The 26948-nt window shown below is 45.5% G+C and overlaps 1 protein-coding gene across 2 annotated transcripts in view; it reads right to left on the reverse strand.

Moving 5' to 3' along the window:
* The window catches only part of tulp4a (TUB like protein 4a), a 36387-nt gene that overhangs the window by 4471 nt on the left and 4968 nt on the right, over positions 1–26948 (reverse strand). For both annotated transcript variants that reach the window (XM_084483578.1, XM_084483579.1), the window contains exons 3-12: positions 18795–18923; positions 18541–18702; positions 17879–18059; positions 11117–11224; positions 10372–10538; positions 8600–8824; positions 8166–8400; positions 6397–6541; positions 273–417; positions 59–152 (exon numbers count right to left, since the gene is read on the reverse strand). In XM_084483578.1, coding sequence (XP_084339704.1) covers positions 59–152; positions 273–417; positions 6397–6541; positions 8166–8400; positions 8600–8824; positions 10372–10538; positions 11117–11224; positions 17879–18059; positions 18541–18702; positions 18795–18923 — 1591 coding nt within the window. The remainder of the gene's footprint in view (positions 1–58; positions 153–272; positions 418–6396; positions 6542–8165; positions 8401–8599; positions 8825–10371; positions 10539–11116; positions 11225–17878; positions 18060–18540; positions 18703–18794; positions 18924–26948) is intronic.

Consider the following 26948-nt stretch of genomic DNA (forward strand, 5'->3'; position numbering starts at 1 on the left):
AGCCACACGCCGTGAGTATTGGATCACGTTTTAGCCTGCAGAGCGGACAGTGTTTTACCTGCGCCGAGGTTGGTGGGCAGGAACGCCGCCAGCCCCACGATCTTGAACTTGGTTCCCCAGATGTTTGATGTGACCTGAGCAAGGTAATTATGCTAGGCAACGTCGAAGAGAAAAAACACACCAGTGAATCCTGTTATTCTGAAACGACAACACGTGTGACATCACATCGTCGTGGTGAATAAAATGGCGCTGTGAACAGAGCTCATCACTACCTGGGTGATGTCATCTAGTGGAAATTCTCTCCGCGTGAGACTGGGAGAGCCAATGGAGGGCTTCCGTATGGGTAACCGCGGCGACCTTGAGATCTCTTGGGTTGCGCGGGACAGTTTGGGGGACTTTCTTGGATCGATGTTTATCCTGTTGGTAAAGGGACAGACTAAGTCTCTACAGAGAAAGTAGCAAATGGAAAAAAAGAGGTTTAGGTATGCGGTGAGCGAAGTTAGCAGTACAATGCAGAGAATTCCCATATGGTAAGATTGGGTAGTGAAGGACGTGTGACTCAAGGGCCAATGTTGATCAGCCCTTTTGAGAAGTCAAGATTGCAACATCCTCAAATCATCCTTGCACCTAAAAGGTAGCTCCCTCGTCCTCATCTTCAAAACCACTTATCCGTGGTCGGGTTGCGGGGGGCAACAGCTCTAGCACGCGGCCCCAGACTTCCCTTTCCCGGGCCACATTGACCAGCTCTGATCCCGAGGCGTTCCCAGGCCAGTGTTGAGATAAGGCCTGGGCGATATGGCTGAAAGACATATCACGATATAACTTGATCATATTGATAGATATCGATAACTATTGATAATTTCAATGACCTAAAAATACTAGGAATTATCATGCTGGATTTAAACACTTGTTTGTGTTTAAAGTTGCCATGACATGCCACCAGGTGTGGTGTGATTAGCCGTTACAAATGTGCCCCTTCTGACATAAGGGGCAGAAAGTGGGCGTGTCCACCTAGATGTGTGCTGGATAGATCAGTCTATCAGCCTACCCAGTGGACCGTAGCAAACGTTGCTCATCTATCCGTCACACATCTAGGGGGACACGCACACCTGTGATGTCTTAAGGGGCAGATTTCCAAAACGGCTTGTAGCGGCTAATCACACCACACCTGGTGGCATGTGATGGCACCTTACACTTAATATGACCTTCCACTGTTTTTCAATTATAAATACTCCAACGTCGCTACAACAATGAAAAACACTGAAATATTGTAAACAAGTATGGAACCGTGTTTGTGTAACAAACCCAGCTGCTAGATTCGGTGGTCCAGTCTCTTATCGATATATATTGAACATGTTTTAGATTGATATTGATCAAAAGTCTATCACAATACGATAAATTATTGTTTTATTGCCCAGGCCTATCTCTACAGAGTCCTGGGTCTTCCCCGGGGCCTGCTCCCCACTGGACGTGCCTCCATAGGGAGGCGCCCAGTGGGCATCCTCACCAGATGAACCACCTCAACTGACTCCTCTCTAAGCAGAGGAGCAGCGGCTCTGATCCGAGTTCCTCACGGATGGCTGAGCTTCTCACCCTATCCCTACGGGAGACGCCAGCCAGGTAGCTCCCTACCTCTCCAATTGAAATGTGGGCTTATGTTGGCATTTATTCCGTCACTTTGGTCAAGTCTGATATAAGGTTGACTTCCCCTGAACTGTATCGCAAATTAACACCTCCCGCGTTTCAGCGCTGGCCAATCCATAACCGTCTCCACAGCCACTCCCTTCAACTTTGTTTTGTTTATATCAGACCTAAAATCCCATTATGCTCTTTCCCTCCAGAATAAGGGTGTATACACAGGCATTTTAAGAACAGGAAAACCAGCCAGAAACAGGCCATTAACTCCTTTCCCATCTCCAGTAGACAAATGTGCCTTTTTGTTTTCGTTCTGGTGTGTCACGTTCAGCATCACGATGGTGAAAACAGTGTTAGTACAGTAGGGAGCAGCACGGAGGCCAGTGGAAATGGAACGTCTTTTCAAAATTGTTTCAACTTTTTTGTGTGGTCGCTGCGGGCACCGAAGGATGAAAATCTCTGCTGTCATCACGTGAGTAAAAATGTTACTAAAGAGCAGGCTTTTGTCAAATTGATTTATTATTTTTTATTTATTTAGACTCCAGTCAGTTGCTTTTAATGGTTGTCACCACAAATGCTGCTCAACACTCATGGATCTACGACAAGAAGTTGCTGCTACGATATTGATCTAGGAGCTAACATGGCTAGTTGTCATAGAAACTGTAAAAAAAAATAATAATAAAAAAAAGCACCAAGATGCAGCTGTCAGTGTGGTTCCAAATCGAATACTCTGTGGTGCACTAACTGGAAATTACGACCGTGCCCCCGCTGCTGGTGACCCACCATAAACATCCGCTTTGAACGGTGAACCATTTACGACCTAGCAGCTATAAAAAGCTACATAAGCTATAAAAACTACAAATTAATCCATCCAATTAATCCAACTCCATTGATGCAGGTTATGTGGAAAATGCGCCGACGTTGGCTCAGCCTCTTCCACTACGTGGCTAAGATGGCTGCCGTTGAGTACGAAAAGTGTACATCGATCCACACTTCGCGGTTTGACCGTTTTGAGTACACCATCCGGGTCCTTTCAGTACACTTTTGGCCCCGATCGTAATTGCAATGCCCCCCTTCACTAGGTAATAATAACCCAGTTTGGGACTCCGCATATGGGTGATCAGTTTTGGGCCCCACGATACGGGTAGTGTACGTCCCTCGGAAAGATAGGCAATTCTGACCCGCACCTTTGCCCGCTGTTTTAAGACAATTGACATTATCATAGTCACGGCCCTTCCCTGGTGTGATGGATATAGACAAGAGGTCTTTGGCGGGCTTGCAAGGGGCAGGATATGACGTAGGGTCGAGGTTCGCAAAAGGCGGGATAAGAACGACCCCTGGAACTCAGGTGTGTTTTGGTCTGACCGCAGACAGCAACGGAGGCAGAACGGGCAGAACTCAACGCAATCATCTTAAATGTTGCTGCAGTGATGCATCATATATTCTGTTGCATCCACAACATCCGCATCGATCGATGAAAGATTGGAGTTAGAGACAAATAGAAGAAACAACGAAGAAGAAAGGCGTCGCGAACGAATGTGTTGCCGGAGAAAGAGAGATTGTATTTTTTTGCTTCATTTCACATCTAACAAACACTGGGACAAATGTAGTTGATTTCTGTGTTTAACTGAGAAAACAGGCGGTGGAAGGCCGGGACCCTATAACGTTCAGCTCACTGAGGGTAGCTTTATGTGTGTGCACGAGAATGGCAGTGTGCGTGTGAGTGGACGAGCGAGGAGAGCGAGCGGTAGCATGTGTCTTGTGTCTGTGCAAACGTGTACTGTAAAGTTAGTGAAACTAAGGATAAAGTACCCAGCCTGTCAAGAATCGGTGCCCGCTTCATTCCGACCTATAAGCAGACCCACTGCCGGTCAAAGTGAAGGGTGTTACCCCCGAGAGAACATCGGCCCTGGAGGGAATGTCTCCCCTGTGCTCCTCGACTACGGTCTGGGAGCCGACAGCAGGAAAGGTGTAACATAATAATAATTAAAAAAACATTTTCTATATACGCGTGCAGCTGTGAACTCATGCATTGTAATTTATTGTATGATAACGATAAGACCTATCATTTAGCGTTCACCACGAGTGACTGATATTTTGTTAAACCATTCAGCAAACAACTCGAAGCTTCAGCTCCACAGATTTTCTATGGGATTAAGGTCTGGAGACTGGCCACTCCATGACCTTAATGTGCTTCTTCTTGAGCCACTCCTTTGGTGCCTTTGCTGTATGTTTTTTGTCCTTGTCGTGCTGGAAGACCCATCCACGACCCATTTTTAGTGTCCTGGCTGAGAGAAGGAGGTTGTCAGCCAGGATTTCACGCAAACGGCCCCATCCATCTTTCCCTCGATGCGGGGAAGTCGACCTGTGCCCTTAGCAGAGAAACACCCCAAAGCTTCTCATAGATTTACTGCTGCGTTGTATTAATATGGTTATATGAGAGATAGTACAGAGATTTCTTTCAAATAATAGCAATGTCCAAGGAACGCATGTCCGAAAAACGCAGCAGTTCAGGACTGATCCAGACCCAGAGGATAACTCAACTCAAGTTTCTCGTTTTCCGACGGCGACAACAACACGACTATCGTCTCCTTCTACTTCCAGCTCACGGCCCCAGGAAAAGATCTCGAGCATGGGCAGAACGCAAATCAACGCATAAGCCAATCCCATTCCGTACATGCACGCTTAACTCGACTATGAATCGAATTATCTAGGGGTCTTAATTCGACTATGAGAAACCCAATTCGATTCGATTTTAGCTCAACTAAGGTGTATACATGCATCTTAATAATCCAATCATTGTTGGACTAACCCAATAATTCGACTTTCTTGTCATGTAAACGCACTGACTGATACCCCACAAGGTGAGATCTTGCGTGGAGCCCCAGACCGAGGGAGATTGACAGTCATTTTGTGCTTCTTCCATTTTCGAATAATCGCACCTATAGTTGTCACCTTCTCATCTAGCTTCTGGCCTGGTCTTGTAGCCCATTCCAGCCCTGTATAAGTCTACAATCTTATCCCTGATGTGCTTAGACAGCTCTTTGGGCTTGCCCATGATAGAGAGGTTGGAGTCTGATTCCAGTCTGGTTCTGATTGATCGATTCTGTGGACAGGTGTCTTTTATACAGGTAACGAGTTGAGATCAGGAGTACTTTCTTAAAGTGAAAGGACTAATCTGTGGGAGCCTGAATCCTTTATGGTTGATAGGGAATCAAATACTTATTTCACTCAATGAAATGCAAAAAATCCAAAAATCAAGAAATCAATTTATATATATTTTTTAATGTGATTTTCTGGATTTTCTTTTTGATATTCTGTCTCTCACTGTTAAAACAAACCTACCATTAAAATTATAGACCATTCATTTCTTTGTCAGTGGGCAAACTTACAAAATCAGTGAGGGATCAAATAATTATTTCCTCCACTGTACATATACTGTACATATTTAATAGCGGGCTGTAGGTTTATGTGTGAAAGCAGCAACAGATATGTTGGTTTGGATGGTTGTGCAGCTATTGTATTTCTCACTAAAAACCAGCCCTCTCCTTTTCACACCAATACAGCAGAACAACACATCACACTAGTGTATCAACAACATATGCATATGGTATAGCTCTTAAGCTCTGAGCATCACCCTAATCTAGAATAGCCAGATCATTGTTTATCTCCATGTCTTTTGTCTTAAATGAAGGTCATAGTACTAATGACTGTTAAAACTAGCTTCTACATTTCTGACTTGGCTATTGTCAAATGTTTATAACACAGAGATGCCTTATGTTTCCCAGGTTAATGTATTAGCATACGCTGCTGCTAAACAAGCTGCATTCAAACCTTCCCTAATGGCCTTAGAAGACCTAAAACCAATGCGACCTGACTAGTTCCAGTCCTCTCACTTGGGGATGTTGCTATACTGCAGAACAGTGCCCACACTTAAGAAGACAGTTAGTCTTAGATCAGCTCTGCACCCTTGGAGCCTAGCTTGTGGTTCTGATGGTAAGTTATTCTCGTCCTCGTTCTTTCCTTCATGCTCTGTGACGGCTGGCACACGACTCTTCACATGGAGGAAAAGGGAGGATGAACCATGCTGTTTAATCACAACGGTCCGCACCAGGACTCTGCTCTAACTGGACAGCATGATGATAAAGGTCTGATATTTGTTCAATATGTCAATCAACAGGTAAGAAAAAACTCATTTTGCACCACCATCAAATCATTTTGCACCATCAGGATCTTCTTCTCGGGTGCAGCCATTTTTGTTGAGAGCGTCATCACTGAGCTCGGTAAACAGAATTCAGTATACAGAACTCGCTATCAGAATTCCGAGGGGGCGCGACCAAAAGGGGGCGTGCCTCCGAGAATTACCGCAAGAAAGCTGGGAGATTTCCCCACTTGGACCTCGGAAGGCTGGTGTCCGAGGCATCTGGAACACACCATTACTTGGCCTCTCCCGCCAATCCTACATTCTCCACAATGGTCACTCCCACTTACCTTTGTTATCTGTGTATTCCCTACCCACAATGCAAACGTTTCCCTATAAGAATCTTGTTCACCCATTGACTCACTGAATGTATCCTTGGTAACTTTGCTGCCTGTACTTTCCCACGATCATGCTCTAATATTAACATCAAATATTTTGCTGGCTGACGTGTCCTAAAAATAAGTTTCCCTTCATCTTTGTGTGTGTGTGTGTGTGTGTGTGTGTGTGTGTGTGTGTGTGTGTGTTTGTGTGTGTGTGTGTGTGTGTGTGTGCGCGCTCACCTGGGCAGTTTGGGGGATTTGCTGCCTCTGGAGATCTTTGGGGATTTCTTGCCAACCCAGTCGTCACTAAGCTCTATGTCGCTGGAGTCTGAGCAGTTACAGCTGTCAATCATGGAGGAGATCAGTGTGTTGCTGTAGACCTCATCTAATAAGGAACCAAGAAGAGGGCGAGGGGGGGAAGATGCACTTTAATCTCATAACACTGGCATACATTACTACCACTATGCATTGGAACCTAGCAAGACGCTTGAAACATGTCAATGGCTATCCCACTGATTCTGTATACAATGTATGCATTGTAGGGGTGGGACAAAATGTAGATACGGCGATATATCGTTACCATTCTACGCGCAATACAAGAATCGATACACTGGCACCAAATATCGATTTAATATTTTCTAATTGTATTTATTTTAAGAATTCATTTTTAATTTTTATGCTTTATTCATGAAGAGTTAGACAGGAAATATCGCCCCAAATATTGATATTTTAATTAATTAAATAATAAGATCTAAACAGATTTCCCTGCTCCTCAAGGTGGCGCTCAACACATGAATGAAGGAAACGGAGGTTAACGAACCAAAGACGAGTAACTGAAGAACTCAGTTTGGACCCTGAATAAAGACCGAAATCCAGAACTTCACCTTCAATTCATTTTGTATTCATCGTTAGACATATATCGTGATGTATCGCTATAGGATTGTCTAACAATATATTGATTATTGCAGAGTCGCTGTATGGCGATATTATCGCTATCGCGGGCCATGTATCGCGTATCGCAAGGTACCCTGTGATTTCCCACCCCAGTGAACCTAATAGGGGTGTGCTTTAGATAGCACCAACAGGCAGATGTTGCTCTGTTGCAGTGTGGACTCTAGACAAGAGGCCTGGTTGGTACCAGAGCGCCTGATGTGTTAACTCAACAACAGTATGTGTGCATCGTTTCAACTCACTGACACAAATAGTTAGAAAGCTAGAGCCTTTGAGTCGTCGGGCAGCCAGGGCACTGCCCTCTGCTACGCAACCACATCCTCACATTGATATCCACAACATATGTGTGTGTGTGTGTGTGTGTCAATGCTGCTCCAGATTAGGTCAAGCTCATCTATTTGATGGCCACTATACAGTGTAACTGGGCTGCAACCATTTCATGGCTGGCTTCGTCTTATCACTGGGCCGGAAGGGGAGCCGTTTGATTGATGAGGAACCCAGGAGCCATCGAGGGCCCATTAAGCCATCTTTAATTAACACCATTCCATTTCCGCCCCTCGGTCTCTCAATGCCAACACCAGAAGTCTTCACCTTTAAAATTCTTCCATCAGCTGGGAAAGAACTTGCCCGATTATGTCCAAGCAACAAAACTTAAATCATTCAACTGAAAAATACAAGCTACCTACCAACTTGGTCATGGTTTTACAGTTATCACGGCAAAACGTACACTACCGTTCAACATTCAATTAATCAGAAATGCAGTCTGATTTTAATGGGATATCTACATAGGTTTTACATGCTTTAGCTTATCGTGTTAAAAGGCTAATTGATGATTAGAAAAACCTTGTGCAATTATGTTAGCACAGCTGAAAAGTGGAGTGGCATGTATTCAATACATGAAATTGTCCGGGTGACCCCACACTTTTGAACGGTAGTGCGTACTGAAGGGCTTCAGAGGCGAGTACCTCGTGTACCTCGTGTCACAGAGTGTGGGTGTTAAAGTTAAAGTTCTCCGACTGCAAAAAAGGCTGAGCGCTGCGAGCCGCTCGGCGTCCTACCCGCTTTCCCGTCCGTCTTGGGGTCCATGATGACGAACTCGGGCCGCAGCTTGCTGATGCGCCGGCCCTTGAGGATGGGCACCAGGCCCCCCAGGTACTCCAGGTAGAGGGTGTAGCAGGGCCCGCCCACCTCGGGGTTGTCCTCCGTGCGCTTCATGGTGCAGTGCAGCCGCTCGTTGCCGGCGGTGGGGTAGCTCACAAAGTCACGCATGTTGTTGGGGTCCGGGATGGGCGGCTGTGTGTGTTAAACACAACAAACGTCATCTTTAATACCCCCACACACACACGGCCGGGGAGGAGACAAAGTTTTTACTAATTAATTCAATCCATCAGAGTCACCGCAGTGCTTTGTGAGAGGGTTGTGACTCTCATTCAGCAGTAGTAAACGTGTTGATGGGTTCTGCCTTGTTGCCGCCGCCCTCCCCCCCACTCACCTTGATGGTGGGGGCGAAGGCGGCCGTGACGTAGGAGCACAGGCGGGCGGGGATGACCAGCTTGGCGGCGTCCTTCTCCTCCCGGAGCGCCGAGGCGATGCCCTGCTGGCAGAGCAGCTGCAGGCCGGCCACGCGGTGCTCCACGCGCACCACGTACAGCGCCGGGCCGCACGCCAGGAACAGACGCGAGTCCCGGTGGCCCCAGCACAGCGTGGTGATGGGCCGCTGGGGGGGGGGGGGGGGGGAGAGACAGAGTGGGGGACAGAGTGTGAGCAGGGGGGCCCCGGGGCCCGCCGTGGGAGGCTCAACAGCAGACTGACAGCAGTCCTCCTGCTTCCCGTTTAGTAGACGCATTGATCCGAGCATGAGGGGCATGCTGCTCCAGGAGGCCGACTGCACACTAGGACTGTTTCATACAGACCGAGTACTGTCACGTTATGGGTCATTTCATATCTCCAACTATATATATCACAATGTGGGTAATATCTTCATATCTTCATAACTACATACAGTATATCACGATAGGGGTCATTTCATATCTCCATAACGATATATATCACGATAGGGGTCATTTCATATCTCCATAACGACATGTATCACTATATACTACCTTTTCTGTCAATTCAATGAAACAATCACTACCCAGAATAGCCACAAGACTCATGGCTACTTTTGACTAATTGACAAATGAAAGACACTATCTTCTCTCCTGACAGGCAGAACGGTCAAATGAGGGCAAAAAGAGAAGGGATATTGAACATATAAAAAACTAAATAAATATAAAGTAAGAAACACTGTTTTAGAAATCTCCAATAGTGCAGCTACTGCAGTATTGTAGATTTCTTTGTGTATGAGCGTTACAACGAGTGGTGCTGTGTATGAGAGGCTCCACACACCGTGGGTTTATACTGAGCATCAGAACCGCTGCTCAGACGGAGCTCCACACATCCTCACACACACCGTAGTCTGATGAGAAGCCCCACCCTCTCTCGGGCACCCTCATCAAAACCAACGGCTGTCCAGAACAAGAGTCACATATACACTAAGACTCTTTCAACTCGTGTGAAATTTTATTTTCTTTCACAAGATCACATCCCTTGCCTCTTGCTCTGCCTCAGACTATTGCAGTGTTCTGTTTCATGCTCCTCCGTGTTTGATTCTGTATTTGTCACGTAGTGAACATAAGGCAGGGTCAGAATGACATTAAATACTACCTTAAAGTAAAATAACAGTAGGAACGATAGAGGGAAACATCTATTTAGGGATATTTTCTCTCTTCATCGTCATATGGCACAGCCCCACTGCCTACACTAGAGACTGAACCCAGAAACTCTCAGCTGGGGTCCAACCTCCTAACCACCGGACCCTGCTAGACCACTCCCACTCCTCCACTACATCAAGTCAAATGGTAAACGGTAAATGGATTGCATTTATATTGCGCTTTTCTAACCAGAGGCCACTCAAAGCGCTTCACAATATTGCCTCACATTCACCCATTCATGCACACATTCACACACCGACAGCGGCTTCAGCCACGCAAGGCGACAGCCGGCTCGTCAGGAGCAGTCAGAGTTAAGTGTCTCGCTCAGGGACACCTCGACACTCCGCTAGGAGGAGCCGGGGATCGAACCAGCGACCTCCCGGTTACCAGTCAACCCGCTCCACCTCCTGAGCCACATGCAGCCTAGCACTACAGTGCCTGTAACTTCCTTTGGCCATACACCCGACAATCCAACCATTCTGCGCCCAGAAGTTCAGCTGCTCCGGGTCACCTGCGCCGGGGTGTCCAGTGTGTAGATATGTTCCCCGCAGACGTTGTAGAACTTGACGATGGCGTTCCTGACCGGGTGCAGACCGGAGGGGTCCGGAGGAAGCGCGCCCCTCTCCATCCCCGCCACGGCCAGGAGGTCACCCTGGGAGCACCACTGGATCATCACATCTGGAGGAAAGAGACGGAGGGAAGAGACGGACGTGTGTACTGGGGAACGTTCAATCACTGGGCACGTGCTTTAGCCAGAACAGTAGCACTGCTAACAGGAGGACATTAAAGGGGTGATGCTTTGGACTTTTCCCGTTGCTTTACGCTGTTATATGACGTATGTATACATGTTTTATGTACGCTAAGCTAGAAAAATCTCAGTCCGAGCCAGGGGGAGTATTTGCGCCCACCGAGAATGCACCTCAATAAGTGAGTTAAACAGCTTGTTTGTGCTCAACTTTATTTCCGTAACAGTGTGACGTTGGCGGTGCCGGAGTGCAGAAGTCACGCCTCCCGGCGACCCGCAATGTTTACAACAATCACAGCAGACTGGGCAACTCGGGAGGGGGACCTTAATGCAACATGATGCAAATCAGACCGTTTTTGAGAATAATAAAGGGTATTTTTAACATACATGTTACCCTTTTCTAGTAGTACCCCCAAATGCAATTATTAACACAACACACACACACACACACACACACACACACACACACACACACACACACACACACACACACACACACACACACACACACCTTTGAGGCGGGTTCGGATGAGTGTTGGGGAGAGGTCATCATAGTTGTTCATCAGGCTGATGTCCCCCGAGGTGAAGCTGACCGTAAGCAGTGGTTTCATGTTATGCACTGAGGGAAAAAAAAAACAACATGTACTCGTCAGCAGTAATATGGAGCCTTGTACATTAAGGTTGTCACAGAAGCACCTTACATTACATTTACATTCAGCAGACACTTTCATCCATCAGCCAGGTCTAAAACAACCAAAGATTGTGGGGTGGGGGTTAGCATTCTACTCAAAAACTAAAATAAAAAAGTAGCCTCCACTTAAGAAAAGTTGAAACAATGGCGTTGGTTGCTAAAAAGGCTAGGCCTGCTACTTTTATGGGAATTTTTTGGATTTAGACCTGATGAGAGTGGACAGCCAAGGGACACGACTGACGTTGTGTGCAAGATCTGCTCATCCACAGAGCCGCGCAATAGACGGGCAGACGACCGATCTACACGACCACTTTATGCGCCTCGCAGAAATTAATAGAAATGATGAACAAAATATCATCGCAGAGCGTAGAGCAGGATTGTGAACGTGTCACGTCAATTTACAATCTGCAAAATGTGTCTGTTGGCCGACTAACTTTTTTTAGTTAGGAAATTGATGCTGAGCTCCTCCTACAAATATATCATATATCAAATATAGCAACGGAATTTGTTTAAGATATAAAACCATTTAATTTAACACACACGCACTAAAACAGATATTTTCGTTTTTAAATAAATATTTGGAAACTAAAATGTTAGCCGAACATGTTTTCCGCAGTGTGCCTCTCTGGCATTGAGCGGGTCTACAGGATCACATTCTGCACAACCCAGTCAGTAAAAAAGTGAATGATCTCGGTCACATAGGCCTACACCTCCGTAGTCAACGCTGTCCAAGCATCGGTGGTGACGGCAACTTTCTCCGTTAAGTACAGGATCTCACGGAGCGAGGCTGCTGCTTCGCTGTACATTTTCTCCAGCCGCACAGTCATAGTTTGGCGACATGGCACTGTGTGATCTACCTCGAGAAATGCGATCAGATACCGGAAGTCATGTCGCTGGCATAGGCTACCGTATTTAAATTTACAGAGCAATCCCTGCAAAGATTTTAGGTTAACTACTATAGAAGAAAATAGGAGGATGAGTGTGTGTCTGCCGGGGGGGGGGGGGGCGTGGCATCACGATGGTCAGCCATGGACGATGGTCAGCCATGGTCAGCCATGGTCCATCGGCACAACCCTAGATGGTTATCAGTCCATAATGATGGTCAAAAGTCTGCCAAATTGTGGCACTGAATGACCTGGCTTCAAATTTGTGGTACAATAAGCTCACACCTTAGCAACCTGCATCAGGAGAGCGAGGGGATCAATGTGCAGCTCAACCGTCGGCCATGAAAAGGAAGTGGATGAACAGCAGACTCTGTGCATGCTGTACAAACAAATGGTGATGTGACGTGGGGGGACATGGACAGTTTGCACTTCACGTCCTGATCAAAAAGAAGAATACCCACTGACAGACACACAGCCATGCACTCCCATTCACAGCAGCGGCGCTATAAATACCAACACAGCACCACCTCCACACCACTCCAGTGTGGTGGGGTCCTCTCACACACTCCCCACCCTGACCTAATTATCCTCAAGTGCTAACTAGCCGGCTCTTTCTTTCCCTGGCTGAGCCATGAATAAATGAATGAGCACACGTTTCCTGCTGGGTCGTCTGGTGAGGCTGCTGATGGGTCACCAAGCAAAGTCACTCCAGGGGAATTAGTGAAAGTGAGCCCCGTTTTCATACTTTTTGGGCTGAGGAGTCTATGAAGCATACAGGAGGCGTTATCCCCATGGTACCGGCTCACGCCGACCTTGTGGTGCTTATCTTTTTAAGCTAGTATGTGAGATACATGAAATGATAAAGTTTGCCAAACACTGTAGTGTTAAGACTATAAGTTTCCTGGAAGCTATGCTCTCTCATACGCAGCAAACATCTGACAGAGCTCACACCCACCCACAAGGTGGCTGTGACATACACTCTCTGCGTTGGCATCACTTAGTTGTGGCATCAAAGTGCCTCTGAACAGGCACTCTGCCGTCACTGAAGAAGGTCACGGCCCGCCCCAGAGCAGAGTGAACATTCACACAGTGGTCTGTGAAAGTTTTGTCTGCATTATTACGCTATCAATTGAGTAGTCTCTTAAATCAAACAGTAGATTGTTAATCAATACTGAAAGCAGACTAACTGAAATCTCGGTGAGAGGGACGTTTTACTTTCATCGCTTCATATTAGTTTGGACCAATCATGTTGCTGGATGCAGGGACCTCTAAGCACGTAATTGGCTAACAGCAAACACACAAACTCGGCCAGCAGTAGTAAACTATTCCTGTTGGGAAGACACGCTTTAAAATTTCCAACACCAATGTTCCGAGATAAATAGTCTGAACGGTTTCAAATCGACAGTGTCAACTGGCCAACTGTCAAACTTAACTTAAGTTTTTCATTCAGCCATCAAACTGCATTCAATTCGATTTGCAAATAGTATAACTGCTGGATCAGAGATTCTCATTTTAGTAACCGTGACAAAGTAGCATAGCTTAACATGTTAGAAAATCAAAGAAGAAGATAGAATAACAACAATTTAATTTGGTTTTGTGTGATGCAAACTAGAGAAGCTGGCCTTGCTGGTCGGAGTGACTGGGAGGGGTTTTGAGAGTGTTTGGAAGTTTTGTCAAATATATCATAGATTATCATTATTGAATGATTATTGAAATCACAATCCGCCACTGACTACAGATATGTCCCGTTCATTTCAAGCTAGGAGCTAGCACTCAGCTGGCTGAGTGCATGGAGCTGTCGCCTTCAGAGATCATCTCTATTTAAACTCAGCCCGAGTGGTGGACGCCACTTGATCAGTTAATGAGTTTGAGCTTTATTCGTGTTGCATCTAAAGCCACCAAAGCTTGACTAGAATGAGGGTGGCTTATGGGGCACAGTTAAACCATTTTCTTCACCCTCATGGACCCAGGGCGGTACCTAAACGTGTACTTAAACTAAAGGTTTTCTGAAAGATGGGGCTTGGAACAAGACCCATCTTTCAACCAAGAAGCAAGACTTTATGGGACAATTGCGCCAAGTGACGTTCCAATATGCCCAAGATGGTATTACTTGGATGATTTTGTTTAGTGTTGGTGTGAATATGCTAAAGGTTTTGATTTGAGTGACAAAACTTGTTTTGCAAAGTCTGTGATCAAAGCCAGATGGGAATAGACTTGAGGGTATGGAAAGTGGGGCTTGTGGCATGTAACAGTGGTTCTAACGATAGCTAACCAACCCCTCAGGCAGAAAGCCTGTTCTGGGGCTGGATGGTCCTCGGGGCTGTTCCACTTCCAGAGCTGCTCTTTGGAACACAGCACAGACCCATACTACACTATTTTCACATTTAAACAGATGTTGAGAAATCGCAGATATCGACAGAGCCTTTTGTTAATAGAGTGAACACTGCGATCCAAACAGCACACCACACCAACAGATTCAATTCCGAAATCAGGACTAAGGCCCCGTCCACAGGGGCGAAAACGATCCGTTTTTCTTTGATGCGTTTCAGGAATATCTCCGTAAAGACGGAGCTGTAGAAACGCTGTAGTACATATTCAAAGCCACTGTGTGCCACTGGTTGAAACAGAAACCGAACCGGAACCGAAAACGGAAAGGGGGGCTGTTTACGTTTGGTAACGAACCGTTAGACCTGTATCGAAAAATTTTGGTACGAATTAGTGTATTGTTACACCCCTAGTAAATAGTAATGCGATCATTGCGATACAAGGATAGTTTTATTTCTAACATTATTCTATCAACACAGACATTTACATTTACTAGCACCAGCGATTTCTGCAACTAGAAGGACAATGAAACGTGTTGAAAACGGTCTCCAATGATAAATAACATACTGGCTAACTTAGAAATTAGGTCCGATGTCCAAAATACCTACAACCCTTTTAATGCCCGTAGCCAGCCATTTTGAAGCAGGCAGGGGCGATTTGAAATTAGCCAAATACCCGAGACAGGACCAATAGTCAGAATTTTGGTGTCAACCACTCATTTCATCCTAGACGAACCAGAAAGGGGGCTCAATGTTCAAAATACCGGAATTGTCCTTTAAATAAGTTGTTTCATTACTCCCAAGAGGGCATTTCCCATCCTAGTTACGACGGCCGGGCCTGGGTAACCTTGGATAAAGATGTTTTAATATGGTCTCAGCGGCCCCAGAGGGAGCTTGGGCTGGGTGCCGTGGGTGTGACGCACACAGGTGGTGAGTGGTCTCTCAACGAGACAGCTGTCCCCCTGCTTTGGCTGGGGTCACGATATCCGACAGCCCTGCCAAGGCATCGAGTCAGCAGAGCCACGGCTCCCTGTGGCACAGTCAGTCCAATGTTGCAGATATTAGTTTACAAGGTGCCCTCATATTCAAGCGGCCATCCCTCCCTCCCCTCTATCCCCACCGCTGAAAGGAACAGAGCAATAGAGAAAGGTCCCCAAACCACATCCTATGCTAGGACATTAGCAGCTTCCAAGTTAGCCTCATGACAATCAATTCTTGAGAGTAGAAAATATTCATTAATTGCCTCCGAAGTTTCTCAAAGTTCCCAACAATTAAAATATTGTTCTGAATGTTGAACACCCTATGCAGCGATATGCAATCCTTGATTGCATATTATATCGGAGCAATGGATGGAGACAGAAAGAAAGCAAGCAAGGGATTGGTTGAGGATGTTCTCCCACATACTGCCTTTATCTGCACTGAGCAAACTGGGAATTCTGAGCCTCTGTTCCACTGCACACTATAGCTAGGCCTGTCACGACGACAAATTTTGCTGGACAATAAATTGTCCCAGAAATTATTGCAATAAGCGATAATATTGCCTTTTTTTTTTTTTTTTACCATTTTCTACTAATATAATGATAATGGTATAATAATGCAAGTCCACCATTTTAAAGATCAATCAACTTTTAATTCAAAAGAATATTTAACACTGGAACTGGAAGACATTTTAAATATCCAAAATAAATAAATCAACCAAAAACTATATATAAAATGGACTCTTAGTCTATTTTAAAAGAATGCACTTGAATAAAAACCCAACACAACCAAAAACAATAAATGAAATTGAAATAAAAACGACATGAAGCAAACTACAGCCCATGAGTGCGCACCATTTTGCACTGTCCTGTTTGTACTTTGTTTGTCGACTAAAGCATGCATGTGACAGTCACTGCACGCACGCATAGCATGCACGGAGTACCTGTAGCGCGGGGATCGTTCATAAAAGAGCCGACTCTTTGAACCGGCTTGTTCACGACCCAGGCAAGACGGAGTTGGCAAGACGGAGACGTCCATCTGTTGTATTTTTTTTTTTTTTTTCAAACACAGCTTTTGGCCGTGATATTATATTATATAGATACCTATATATTATATAATATTATATATTATTTAGATATAGAGCTCCGGGAGTCCGCAAACAGCAACGATCACCTTCTCCTCCTGCTGCAGTTCACTCTGGACTGCAGGGAGTGAACGCTGATTGGCTGTTATGTTACGTCCCTCAGGGAGTGAACGCTGATTGGCTGTTATGTTACGTCCCTCAGGGAGTGAACACTGATTGGCATTGTGGGAGTTGTCGTCTTCAATCCACAAGCGCCAAAAAGTCACTGTCTGCCTTTTCTCAGTCAAGAAGGCACCAAATTAGACATTTATGTTTGTATTCGACTACATATATGACCCACTTTCAATACAGATTCATGTCTCCACCGGTGAAATTCTCCTTTAAATTCAAATAAGTAAAATAGTAGTGCAGTCCGGTCAAGAACCGCACTACAAGCTACATTTGACGTAGCATTTGAGAAACTAGAGCACAGCAGATCTTTTCTGCTGCGGTCTGAAAGAAAGCTGCTATGGATCATTAAAGTGTCAGTGAACCCACGGTTTCAGCGAGCACTGTGAGATTGAAACAAAATGGTTTTAGGAAGGAGGAGGGCCGTGTGGTTAGCCACGGCATTGTGTTTGTTGTGAATGAGCCATGTTGTAAATGAAATGCGTCACACACCGCGGCATTATACTATAGTTGTCAGAGAACCCTAAACCTCCCTCGGAAGCAGACATCAAAATATAGCGGTGCTCAGAATGAACTCAACACATCCGCACACAATGTGGAGCAATGAATGAACAGCAAAACATTGCTAAATATGACTTCACCTTCAGTTACACACATTAACTAACACGCCTGGGATGGGGAACCAATACTTCCACCATATGGGCCGATACATGTCGCTCATTTTTTACTCCCAAATATATTTATCAGCATCGCCCGCTAGAATCTAGTATAAGATGGGCCCCCTGCTCTGCATAGAAAATACATAGTGCTGAAAGCAGGCTGTAACTGAGGCACCCCTGGGTGGGAGAAGACAAACCGGACCTCTGTTAAATGGTAAATGGTAAATCGACTGCATTTATACAGCGCTTTTCTAACCAGTGGCCACTCAAAGCACTTAACAACATTCACCCATTCAAACACACATTCATAGACCAACGGTGGAGGGTGAGGTGTCTTGCTCAGGGAAACTTCGACACCCATCTAGGGATCAAACCAGCGACCTTCCGGTCACCAGCCAGCCTCCTCTACCTCCTGAGCCATACGCCGTCCCCTGTTGACAGCAGAGGTGGAGGAGCAGAGGCCAGGCGCCACAGCAGACCGGTACCTTTGGGCGGGGGGTAGTCGTCCGAGTCCGTGTCGCTCTCACTGCGGTCCTCCACCAGGAAGTTGGGGTAGTTCCAGGACATGCACACGATGCCGTCGGACTCGTGCAGAAGGATATGCGCCAGCATGCGGCCGTGGCAGTCCATCACGATCACCTGTCCATCCGCCGTGCCAAACAACACCTGGACGGGGAGGGCAACGCGTTACAAACGTATTCATGTGCTGATTTTACAAGATCAGAGGCCGACTGGCAGAAACTCAAGATCAACAAACAAAACAAAACCAACTCCACACGATCCACACCAGCAGCACAAAAGAAACCATTCAGGTGACTGGGGAATACAAACAAGGAAGGGAATGATTGGGCCTGACAATAACTGATCACAGATAGAGCTGTGATCTCCAGACAGCAACGCGGCACCAAAAGGGCAAACCTTTCAACGGCCCAAAGAAAACACCAATAAAAGAACCCAGACAAGCAGACAGAGCGCGCCGCGTGTCACTGCTGACCTCCTCCAGGGGCCGTCACCCTCAGTGACAAGGAGACGGACAACAAGTGGCAAAGGCAAAAAGGAAAAGGCATCTCCATTTATTTAGCCAGCAAACAGTGAGGGGGGGGGGGTGACACACCAAGGAAGGGAAGGTTGAGCGTGTGCGTGCTACCTGCTGGTCGTCCGGAGTCCAGATGCCACAGGTGATCTGGCTCTCCAGGTTGATCTCGGAGGACCAGTGCCTCTGGCCGCTAACCGAGCCCACCAGGACGAAGCCGTCCCGGTAGGAGATCAGCGCCTGGGCCCCGTCGTGGGACCAGGTGAAGTCGCTCACCTGCGGACCACCGGAAAAATACTCAAAAAAGGTAGAACCGAATGTTTCATCATACCGGGATCCTGCACTGTCTCCAGGCTCCCGCGTCTCACCTGAGCTCCGCGGTCGTTGACCAGCTCCACAGACCAGCGGCCCTCGTACTGGATCCACACAAAGATGCCGCCGTCCGTGTCACAGGTGGCCAGCTTCTGGAAGGGCTCATTCCAGCGCACCAGAACCACCTGCAGCCACCACAAACACAGGAGCAGGGAGAGATCAGGACCGCCATCCTTTGTCATCTGGTGTGAGAATACAATGTCAAATCAATTGAGTCCTATTCCCTGTTTAGGGAAGGTGTGTGGGAGGGCCACACTCTATTGAAGGGGGTCAGAATGTTGACTTAGAATAGCTTAGAATATGAAATGATGCTTTTCTGATACTCACGATCCTGTGATCTAAATTAAGCAGCGGAGCAGGAAGAAAAAAATATATAAGTGGGTTAGCCTAATTTTCAATGTTGCAAAAGAGATGCTTCTGATACAATAGAATAACGTTTTTTCAGGAGCTGGCAAGTCTCTGGTTTAAGTAGTTAATATTGAATGACTTCAACCATGCAATGAGACGGCAGATCAGCTGTAACTTTGTTTTCTGCTTATCAGCCACAGGGTGGACCCCGAAAACATTGAGGGAACCTTGACCCCCAATCTCAAATAAACTCCTTCTTAAACCATCCTCTGGTCGTCACAATGGTACTCAGAGCAAACCGTCTCTTCCTCTGATAAGGGATCCCAGAATGCTACTGCACACCTATGTAGCCACGCAGCCTTTCTTCAGCAGATTTTAACAAGAGAATACGGAACAGAAAATACATTTGTTTCTTAAGCTGGTTCATTTTAAATATGTGCAGCAGTAAAGTGAAGCAGTAGGTTGTTGTAGAGGGAGAAGGGGGAAGTGTAAGACACAAAGAGAAAGAAGAGGCAGAGCAGAAGGAGTTAGAATCAATTAAGAAATGGAGAGCGAGGGCGTGTGGCAGCAGAAATCTGAATTAAAAGGATTTGGCTGGTTTGTTAAGACAGCATGTTAATTGTTGACGTGGTTTATGTCCAGATGTAAATCAGCCATGATGTTTGTTCAACTCGTCTCCTCTTACGGTATAGACCAGTGATTCCCAACCCCCGGTCCACGGACCGGGTCCGTTAGAACTGGGCCTTGAAATATTTCCAGAAAAGGCAAAAAAAAAATGCACTGTGTCTTTGCACTACTTTAGTGTTTATTTAAGTCTCAGGTGACTTTTCTTTTATTTCCCTTATAAGAATTGTATTATTTTATATTATTGCATTGTTGAAGGGAGCCGGAGACTCAAGCATTTCATTGCTATTGCTTCAATTGTAGTGAATATGAAGAAATTAAAATAAATTATGGATTCAATTGACTAACGGTCCTCCAAAATGTTTATCTTCGTCTTTAGCAGTTCCCATGGCTATGTCTTTGTCTTTGTTTTTTCATATAAACTGCACTGGCTAGGATCCTCATCTAATAGTGCCAACAAACCGACACAGTTTAGATTCTGTGTTAACGTGCCACTGCGCATGCCACAGACTTACAAACCCACGGTTTCAGCTTGAATTCAAGAGATAAGATTAAAAAATCTTATCTCTTGAATCTCTTGAATATTGTGTTGAGAGATCTAGGATAGAGAGGGGCGTATTATCCCCATTGTTACAACCCAAAACATTGATATACTTTTTAATACCATGGCGTGTATGAGCGTTATAGTGGGTGATGCTGTGTATGAAATGCTCCACACACCGTAGCGTGAATCCTGAACCTCGGACGCGGGTATGAAATGAACCTCTACTCAGACGGAGCTTCACCATCCACACACACCGTGGCGTTATACTAGAAGTTTCCATGAAGCCCAACTTGGACGCCGCAGTACACCGCTGCCCAGACAGAGCTCCACACGTCCTCACAAACCGCAGCGCTGGTGCCACTTGGTCGTGACATCAGAGTGCCCCTAAAAGGTAGTCTGAGGTCACTAAAGAACGCCACCTGCGTTCAGCAGAGTGGACCGAGTGGACGCCAGGATTTTACCCCCTTTCTCTCTAAATTGGGGACCTATTTCAGTGACAGTGATAAAATGGCACGGATAACTATGTTGACGATCATATAAGACAAATTACCACGTTCTCTTCAGGGTTCAGCAACGAGCAGAGTTCGAACGCAGATTAACATTTCACTAAGTCTCAAGGTGATGTGGAGGAAGGTGTCTTTTTATAACCGAGGGAATGCAGCATAAGCATGCGGCCACATCACAAGAGAGGGGTTGGGCCGAGGAGAAACCACGACGGATTTACATCTGGACAGACAATATGAATAATTAAGCTGGGGTCTTAGCTATCCTTCCAGTGACCGCCGTGACTCAGACGGATGGGCTTTCATGCTGGCCCTGAGGCCAGTACATGAGGCCACGCGAGCCAGCTCCACGTCATCAAACCGTCCTCCTCACCGTGGACCAGCCCTCCCTTGCTCTATCATCTGCATTTAAAATGCCTTCGCCATGTTGCTCACACATCCATTGATGTCGTGAGGACCATTCACTTCTCCAACACACTTTCTGTCCTGTATGTCTGTGCTATGACTCAGCCTGTTCCCAGAGGAACGAGAACGAACACACACACACACACACACACACACACACACACACACACACACACACACACACGGTTTGCACTAACTGACGGCATTCCCAATAGATCAGTGTTTAAATGTTGGGAGAAACAAACAAGCCCTTTTGCTCCGTTCTCCCTAGCAACCAGTCCCACCCACATTGTGTATCGAAGCCCTTGTCCGGCCATCAACCTGACCTGAACCGATTGTAAAAAAAAAAAAAATTCTCTCATTGGGTCCTGGGGAGGGATTAGCCGGTCAGATCAGGTGACACCACTAACACCACTAACCACTCGTGAGTTGCACATTTCTGAAAACAAACGTTTAGGTTTGTTTTAAGAAGAGGTTTGTGAATGCCCATAGGGGCGATTCTAAATGAGCCAAATACCCGAGACAGGACCAATAGTCAGAATTTCAGTGTCAACCACTATTTCATCCTAGACAAACCAGAAAGGGGGCTCAATGTTCAAAATACCGGAATTGTCCTTTAAATATAAAAATAAAAATATTGATTGCTCACAGCAAAGATCATGGAAAAAAGGCAATCATAAGGTACAAGAACAAAGGACTTTATGATGATTAAAGACCAAGAAGATCTGCATGAGGACTTTGTTGACCTTGTTGTTGTTGATGTTGTCACCCTTGTTGTTTTGCCCTCAAGGCCCCAACAAGGCCATAGAAACCGAGGTACGTTTGCCCACAAACTTGGCATCCTCCAACAGGGCTGGCCGAAGGGACGATGTTTGTTTGACACGCTGCCGTCCTCCATCTGATGCTGACCCCAGCAGCCTTCAGTAAGAGGACTCAATGAAACCTAAAGACAGGCCGCTGCGGGCCCCCGTGGCATCGGCCACGGAGCGGGAGAGCAGAGTACATTTAGAGGACTGTTGACATGGCGATCAACATGAAGGGCTCCGTTGACAACGCCCTCCAGGAAACAATCTGCAACGTTTACAAGGCAGTATGACAGCGGTTACAGCGTTCATCCCATGGGGTTCCTGCGCCCCACACTCCTTTAGGGTACTAACGGGATATTCAACCAGACACAAAACCCAATTAGAGTAAAATCCAGACCAAAAGTGGCAGAGAGGACAACACAGCGGTATGGAGCGCCATGGAGTTTTGCAGCCGGGGGTGGGGTGGGGGAGGAGGGGTGGGGGGTGAGGGTGATGGGTCCTTTTGAGGAAGCAATGTCTGGCAAGGAGGCGAGGCCGGCTGAAAGCCTCTAATAAATATCTATATGAGATGATGGGTCCTTATCCAGGATCACGTTTTGCACCCAGAGTGCAGCCACCATGACAAATTGTGGACACAGTCGAGTGGACTGGTAGACTTCACAATATATGGATCAGTACTGCAATACACAGGACCGCCAGTTCAGTATCGCACCGGCTGTATTTCATCCTAAAGTGGGTTTACATTACATTTTTTTAGTAATTGACAACAGCTGCGACACGGGGTCATGCCCCAAACATCGATCATTTAATTAGTAAATTAAGGCATATTTAAGGCGCTCTAATCAGATTTCCCGGCTCCTCAAGGTGGCGCTCAAAACATGAATGAAAGCTTGAACGGAAGTTAACAAACAGAAGACGAGTAACTGAAAAACTCAGGCCCCGTCCACACGGGCGAAAACGATCTTCCCCCCTCCGTTTTCCTTTGATGCATTTCAGGAATATCTCCGTAAAGACGGACTCATTGCAAAAACACATTGAGCTGTAGAAACTCTGTAGTACATATTCAAGGCCACTGTCTGGTGATGGTTCTCCACAAAAAAAAGTGGACTGCATCAAGCCTGCGCGGTCGAAGAGGAGAAAGCAGTTGTTCAACCTTTTAGATTGAGCAGAAATACTTTTTAATGTACAATTAGTAATTACATTTACCAAGGGGCTGTATTTAAAGCTACAAAAATAATACAAATTCAACGCAACTCTAACGTCGCCCAGCTGGTGGGGGGGCGATGACTTCATCGTTTGCGTTTCAGGCATCCACACAAATCCACACAAATCACGAAAAGGCATAGGTCCGTTTTTAATCTTATCCACCCTGGGACTGAGAAAAGTGCGTTTTCGGCCACCGAAAATGCCGGATTCGACTGGACGATCGACCCAAACGCACAAGTCTTGTGTTTTCACCAAAAAATTGGTTCGTTGTGGATGGGGCCTCATTTTGGACCATGAATAAAGACCGAAATGTAGCACTTTTCATAGTCATTTTGTATTCATCATTTGACATATATCTTGATGCATCGTTATGGGATTGTCGAACAATAAATTGATTATTGCAGAAGTGCTGTATCGCAATATAATCTGTACTGTTGGCATGTATCACGTATCGTAAGGTACCCTGTGATTCCCACCCCTCACCAATATGTCCTGTTGGGTTGATATTAGGTTAAAGGTAAGCTTGGATCCGTCAGTCCTGTTTTATAGCAGACCTTTAAGGGCAGACGGAGCCTGGGCCAGACACCAGGATTTGTGGGACTGCACAAAGATTTCAGAAGGTGTGTCTCTATAGTGGCCAGTCTGAACAGTGTAGATTTGAAACCTTTACAGATACTTCTTTACCGTTAACTAATGCTGGCTGAGTTTGTGTGCACCAATTATTTGTTTACAGATGCCCACCTCCAGCAACATGATTGTTTGAAACAAATATGAGGCAAAAGAAAATGAAGCCCCTCATTCACCCAGATCTGAGCTTGTCTGATTTGCAAGACTACAAAGAAAGTTACACAAATGCACCTCGGCCAAGCAGAACATGCCCTACATTAGTGGGGCTCCACCTGGACCGATGGGCTGTCAGGTCTGCAGCGCCGTGCTAATGGCTTCCTGCGAGGCGCTCCGTGCTGCAGGTCAACTTCTCCAGCTATCCCATGCAGGCTCCTTACTTCTGTCCCAGCAGAGATACGATATACTGAATTATTCAGGAGGCCTCGCCAGAAAGGCACTTATTTTAAATGCAAAGGAACGTCACAGAGCGAACGTCAGGGACCTTAAAGGTCCAATGACATGCCACATGCCGGGAGTGTGATTAGCCTTACAAGCTGTTTTGAAAATCGGTCTCTAATGACATCACAAGTGGGCGTGTCCACCAATGCTCCCTCTAAGCTGCGCGTGCGCAGCCGCACAGGCCGGTCAAAGTGGCCGCACAAAAGATTTTTCAGACCATGCACATTTTTCAGACCGCACAAATGTTTTTTTCCCAAAATTAAACACGTGATTTCATCACAGATCAGACGATTAATGGCAAACAATAATAGGCTACATTGATAATTGATTATACTTTATTCATCCCCAGGGGGAATTAAAGGCATCATCCTGCATGCAAGCTTTGTAACCATGTAACAAAAGGCCGGTCTGTACAGCCTGAACCCAAAACATTGATTATGAAGGAGGTACTACTCAAAATAACGAAACATAACAGAACAAGTTCTGACCAAGAAGGCTAATGAGTTGAACAAACATTTCGGGGTTTTTCAATTCGGTGCGTGCGTGCGTTCTGAGTATGAGCGCAGTGCGCGAGCGAGCGAGAGAGAGAAAGAGAGAGAGATAAGCTCGGAGCTAAATCCGTCCTGGTGGCCACTGAATTGGGAGGAAGAGAGGGAGGGTTGGAGAGGGAGAGAGATGCCCATCACCAGCCTGAATCAGCAGTGATGGGACGAGCTGCAGAGGCTCGATCACTTCCAGAATTTTGCGAGATATGCCAGCTGCACTCATGTCTTCAGTCGCAACACAACCCACTGCCCGCTTGATTATTCCCCGGTGAATATACCGAATGCAGACGGCTACAAGCTCATGATTTGCCTGGTCTTTATATTAATCGCAATCAACACATAACATTTTTTTAAATAAAAATCTGGCTGCCTCCAAGGGAATTTAACATAGGGGTGTCTATACCTATGCACCCTGTATTTTAATGGAGAACATTTATTTATTTACAATACATTATTCATTCACAAAGCAAATTGGTGTCCTTAAAGGTTGGATTTTTCCTCATTTGTTTAATTAAGGCATTAAGATCAATTTCCAAAAGATTATTTTTTATTCCTCTTTTTAGTTAACTTTAGCATGGGTGCCTAAACGTATGCCTACCACTGTATTTGCAGTTGTTTCATGTAATAATGATTGTGTTTCTCTTTTGGTTAACCTGTTTTTCAGATGCTGTTCTTCAGAGAGATTTGTCTTCCATAGGCCTGCAGACAAGATGAGCCACATAGCCAGATAGGCCTATCTCCCTCAATGAAATTCAAATGACATGTTTTGTAGCCTAGTTTGTTGCAAACCACTCCAGATATTAAATTGTTTATATAGGCTACCTTTAGGAAAAATTACACCATGTCAATTTAATAGGCCTATAATTATTGTTAAGCACTTCATTAGCATTTTTCTTTCAATGAAGTTCCACTTAAATGTTGCCAACCAGTCATAATAACCTCTCTAAACCTTATTGAAGTTCAACCAAAGCTCCTTTAAGTTCAACCAATGATGATTGATAAATCATTATCAATCATCATTAAAATCATCATTATCAAATTATAATCATCATTATCAATCATCATTAAAATGTTCCCAAAGTCCAACCATTATAAAAGATATTGAATAAATATCAACCTTGTAGACATATTGATGCATTTGCTGTCATCTCTTTGAATCCCCTATGGCTAACGCAGGCTCGTGGTTATTTTTGGCAGGTCGCATGTTTGCGAATATTGCTCACAGTGCTGAAATGTGTGCTCAGAAAAAAAAAAAAAATTCGCTCAGTGCTGAAAGAAATTAGAGGGAACATTGGTGTCCACCTAGATGTGTACTTGATAGATCAGTCTACCAACCTACCCAGTGGACTGTAGCAAACGTTGCTCATCTATCCGTCACAAATCTAGGGGGACGCGCCCACTTGTGATTTTCAAAACGGCTTGTAAGGCTAATCACCTGGTGGCATGTCATGGGACCTTTAAAATATATTTACAAAATGTAGTCACCCTTACACACACAGTCACTGACACTTTAAATGCTACTCCTTCAAGTGTTCTATGTTCCTACATGACATTTCTTGGGATGAGCCTGAATATTTTAATATTTGTTTTAGATTTCGATGATTAGCCATCATCAGAATGGCCAGATATAGGAGGACCGGATTATCATTAGTTACTTTGGGATATTCAAACATGTATTAATATTCTGGTAGCACTTTGACAGCTGCCGTCCAGTGTGAGGGTACATATTACCCAGTACAGCATTACCCTTTTAATGGTTTTAGAAGGGTTTTAATAATGAACGTATTCAGTAGCCATTTCAACGTTCATAAAACACCAAAAAAGCTGTACGTAATCATAATAATGTGTTGCTTAGTCAGTCAACATGAATAGAACAGGTAGCAATGTTTCTCCATGTATACGGCCATGTGATTTAACACCAGGTCAATAGCAGTCCTACTGTGAAATCTATTCCAAATCACTGACGTGATATGGTTATTTTGCTATTTTACGTCATTACAATAACATTTATTTCACCAATTGAACCACTTCAGAAATCGATCAGTTGAACTAGATGTCCTCGCCAAGGTGCAGAGTGGTTACATCATCCCCTCCATAAAACAAC

This window comes from Micromesistius poutassou (assembly GCF_964030765.1).
Source record: "Micromesistius poutassou genome assembly, chromosome: 19".
Taxonomy (NCBI): domain Eukaryota; kingdom Metazoa; phylum Chordata; class Actinopteri; order Gadiformes; family Gadidae; genus Micromesistius; species Micromesistius poutassou.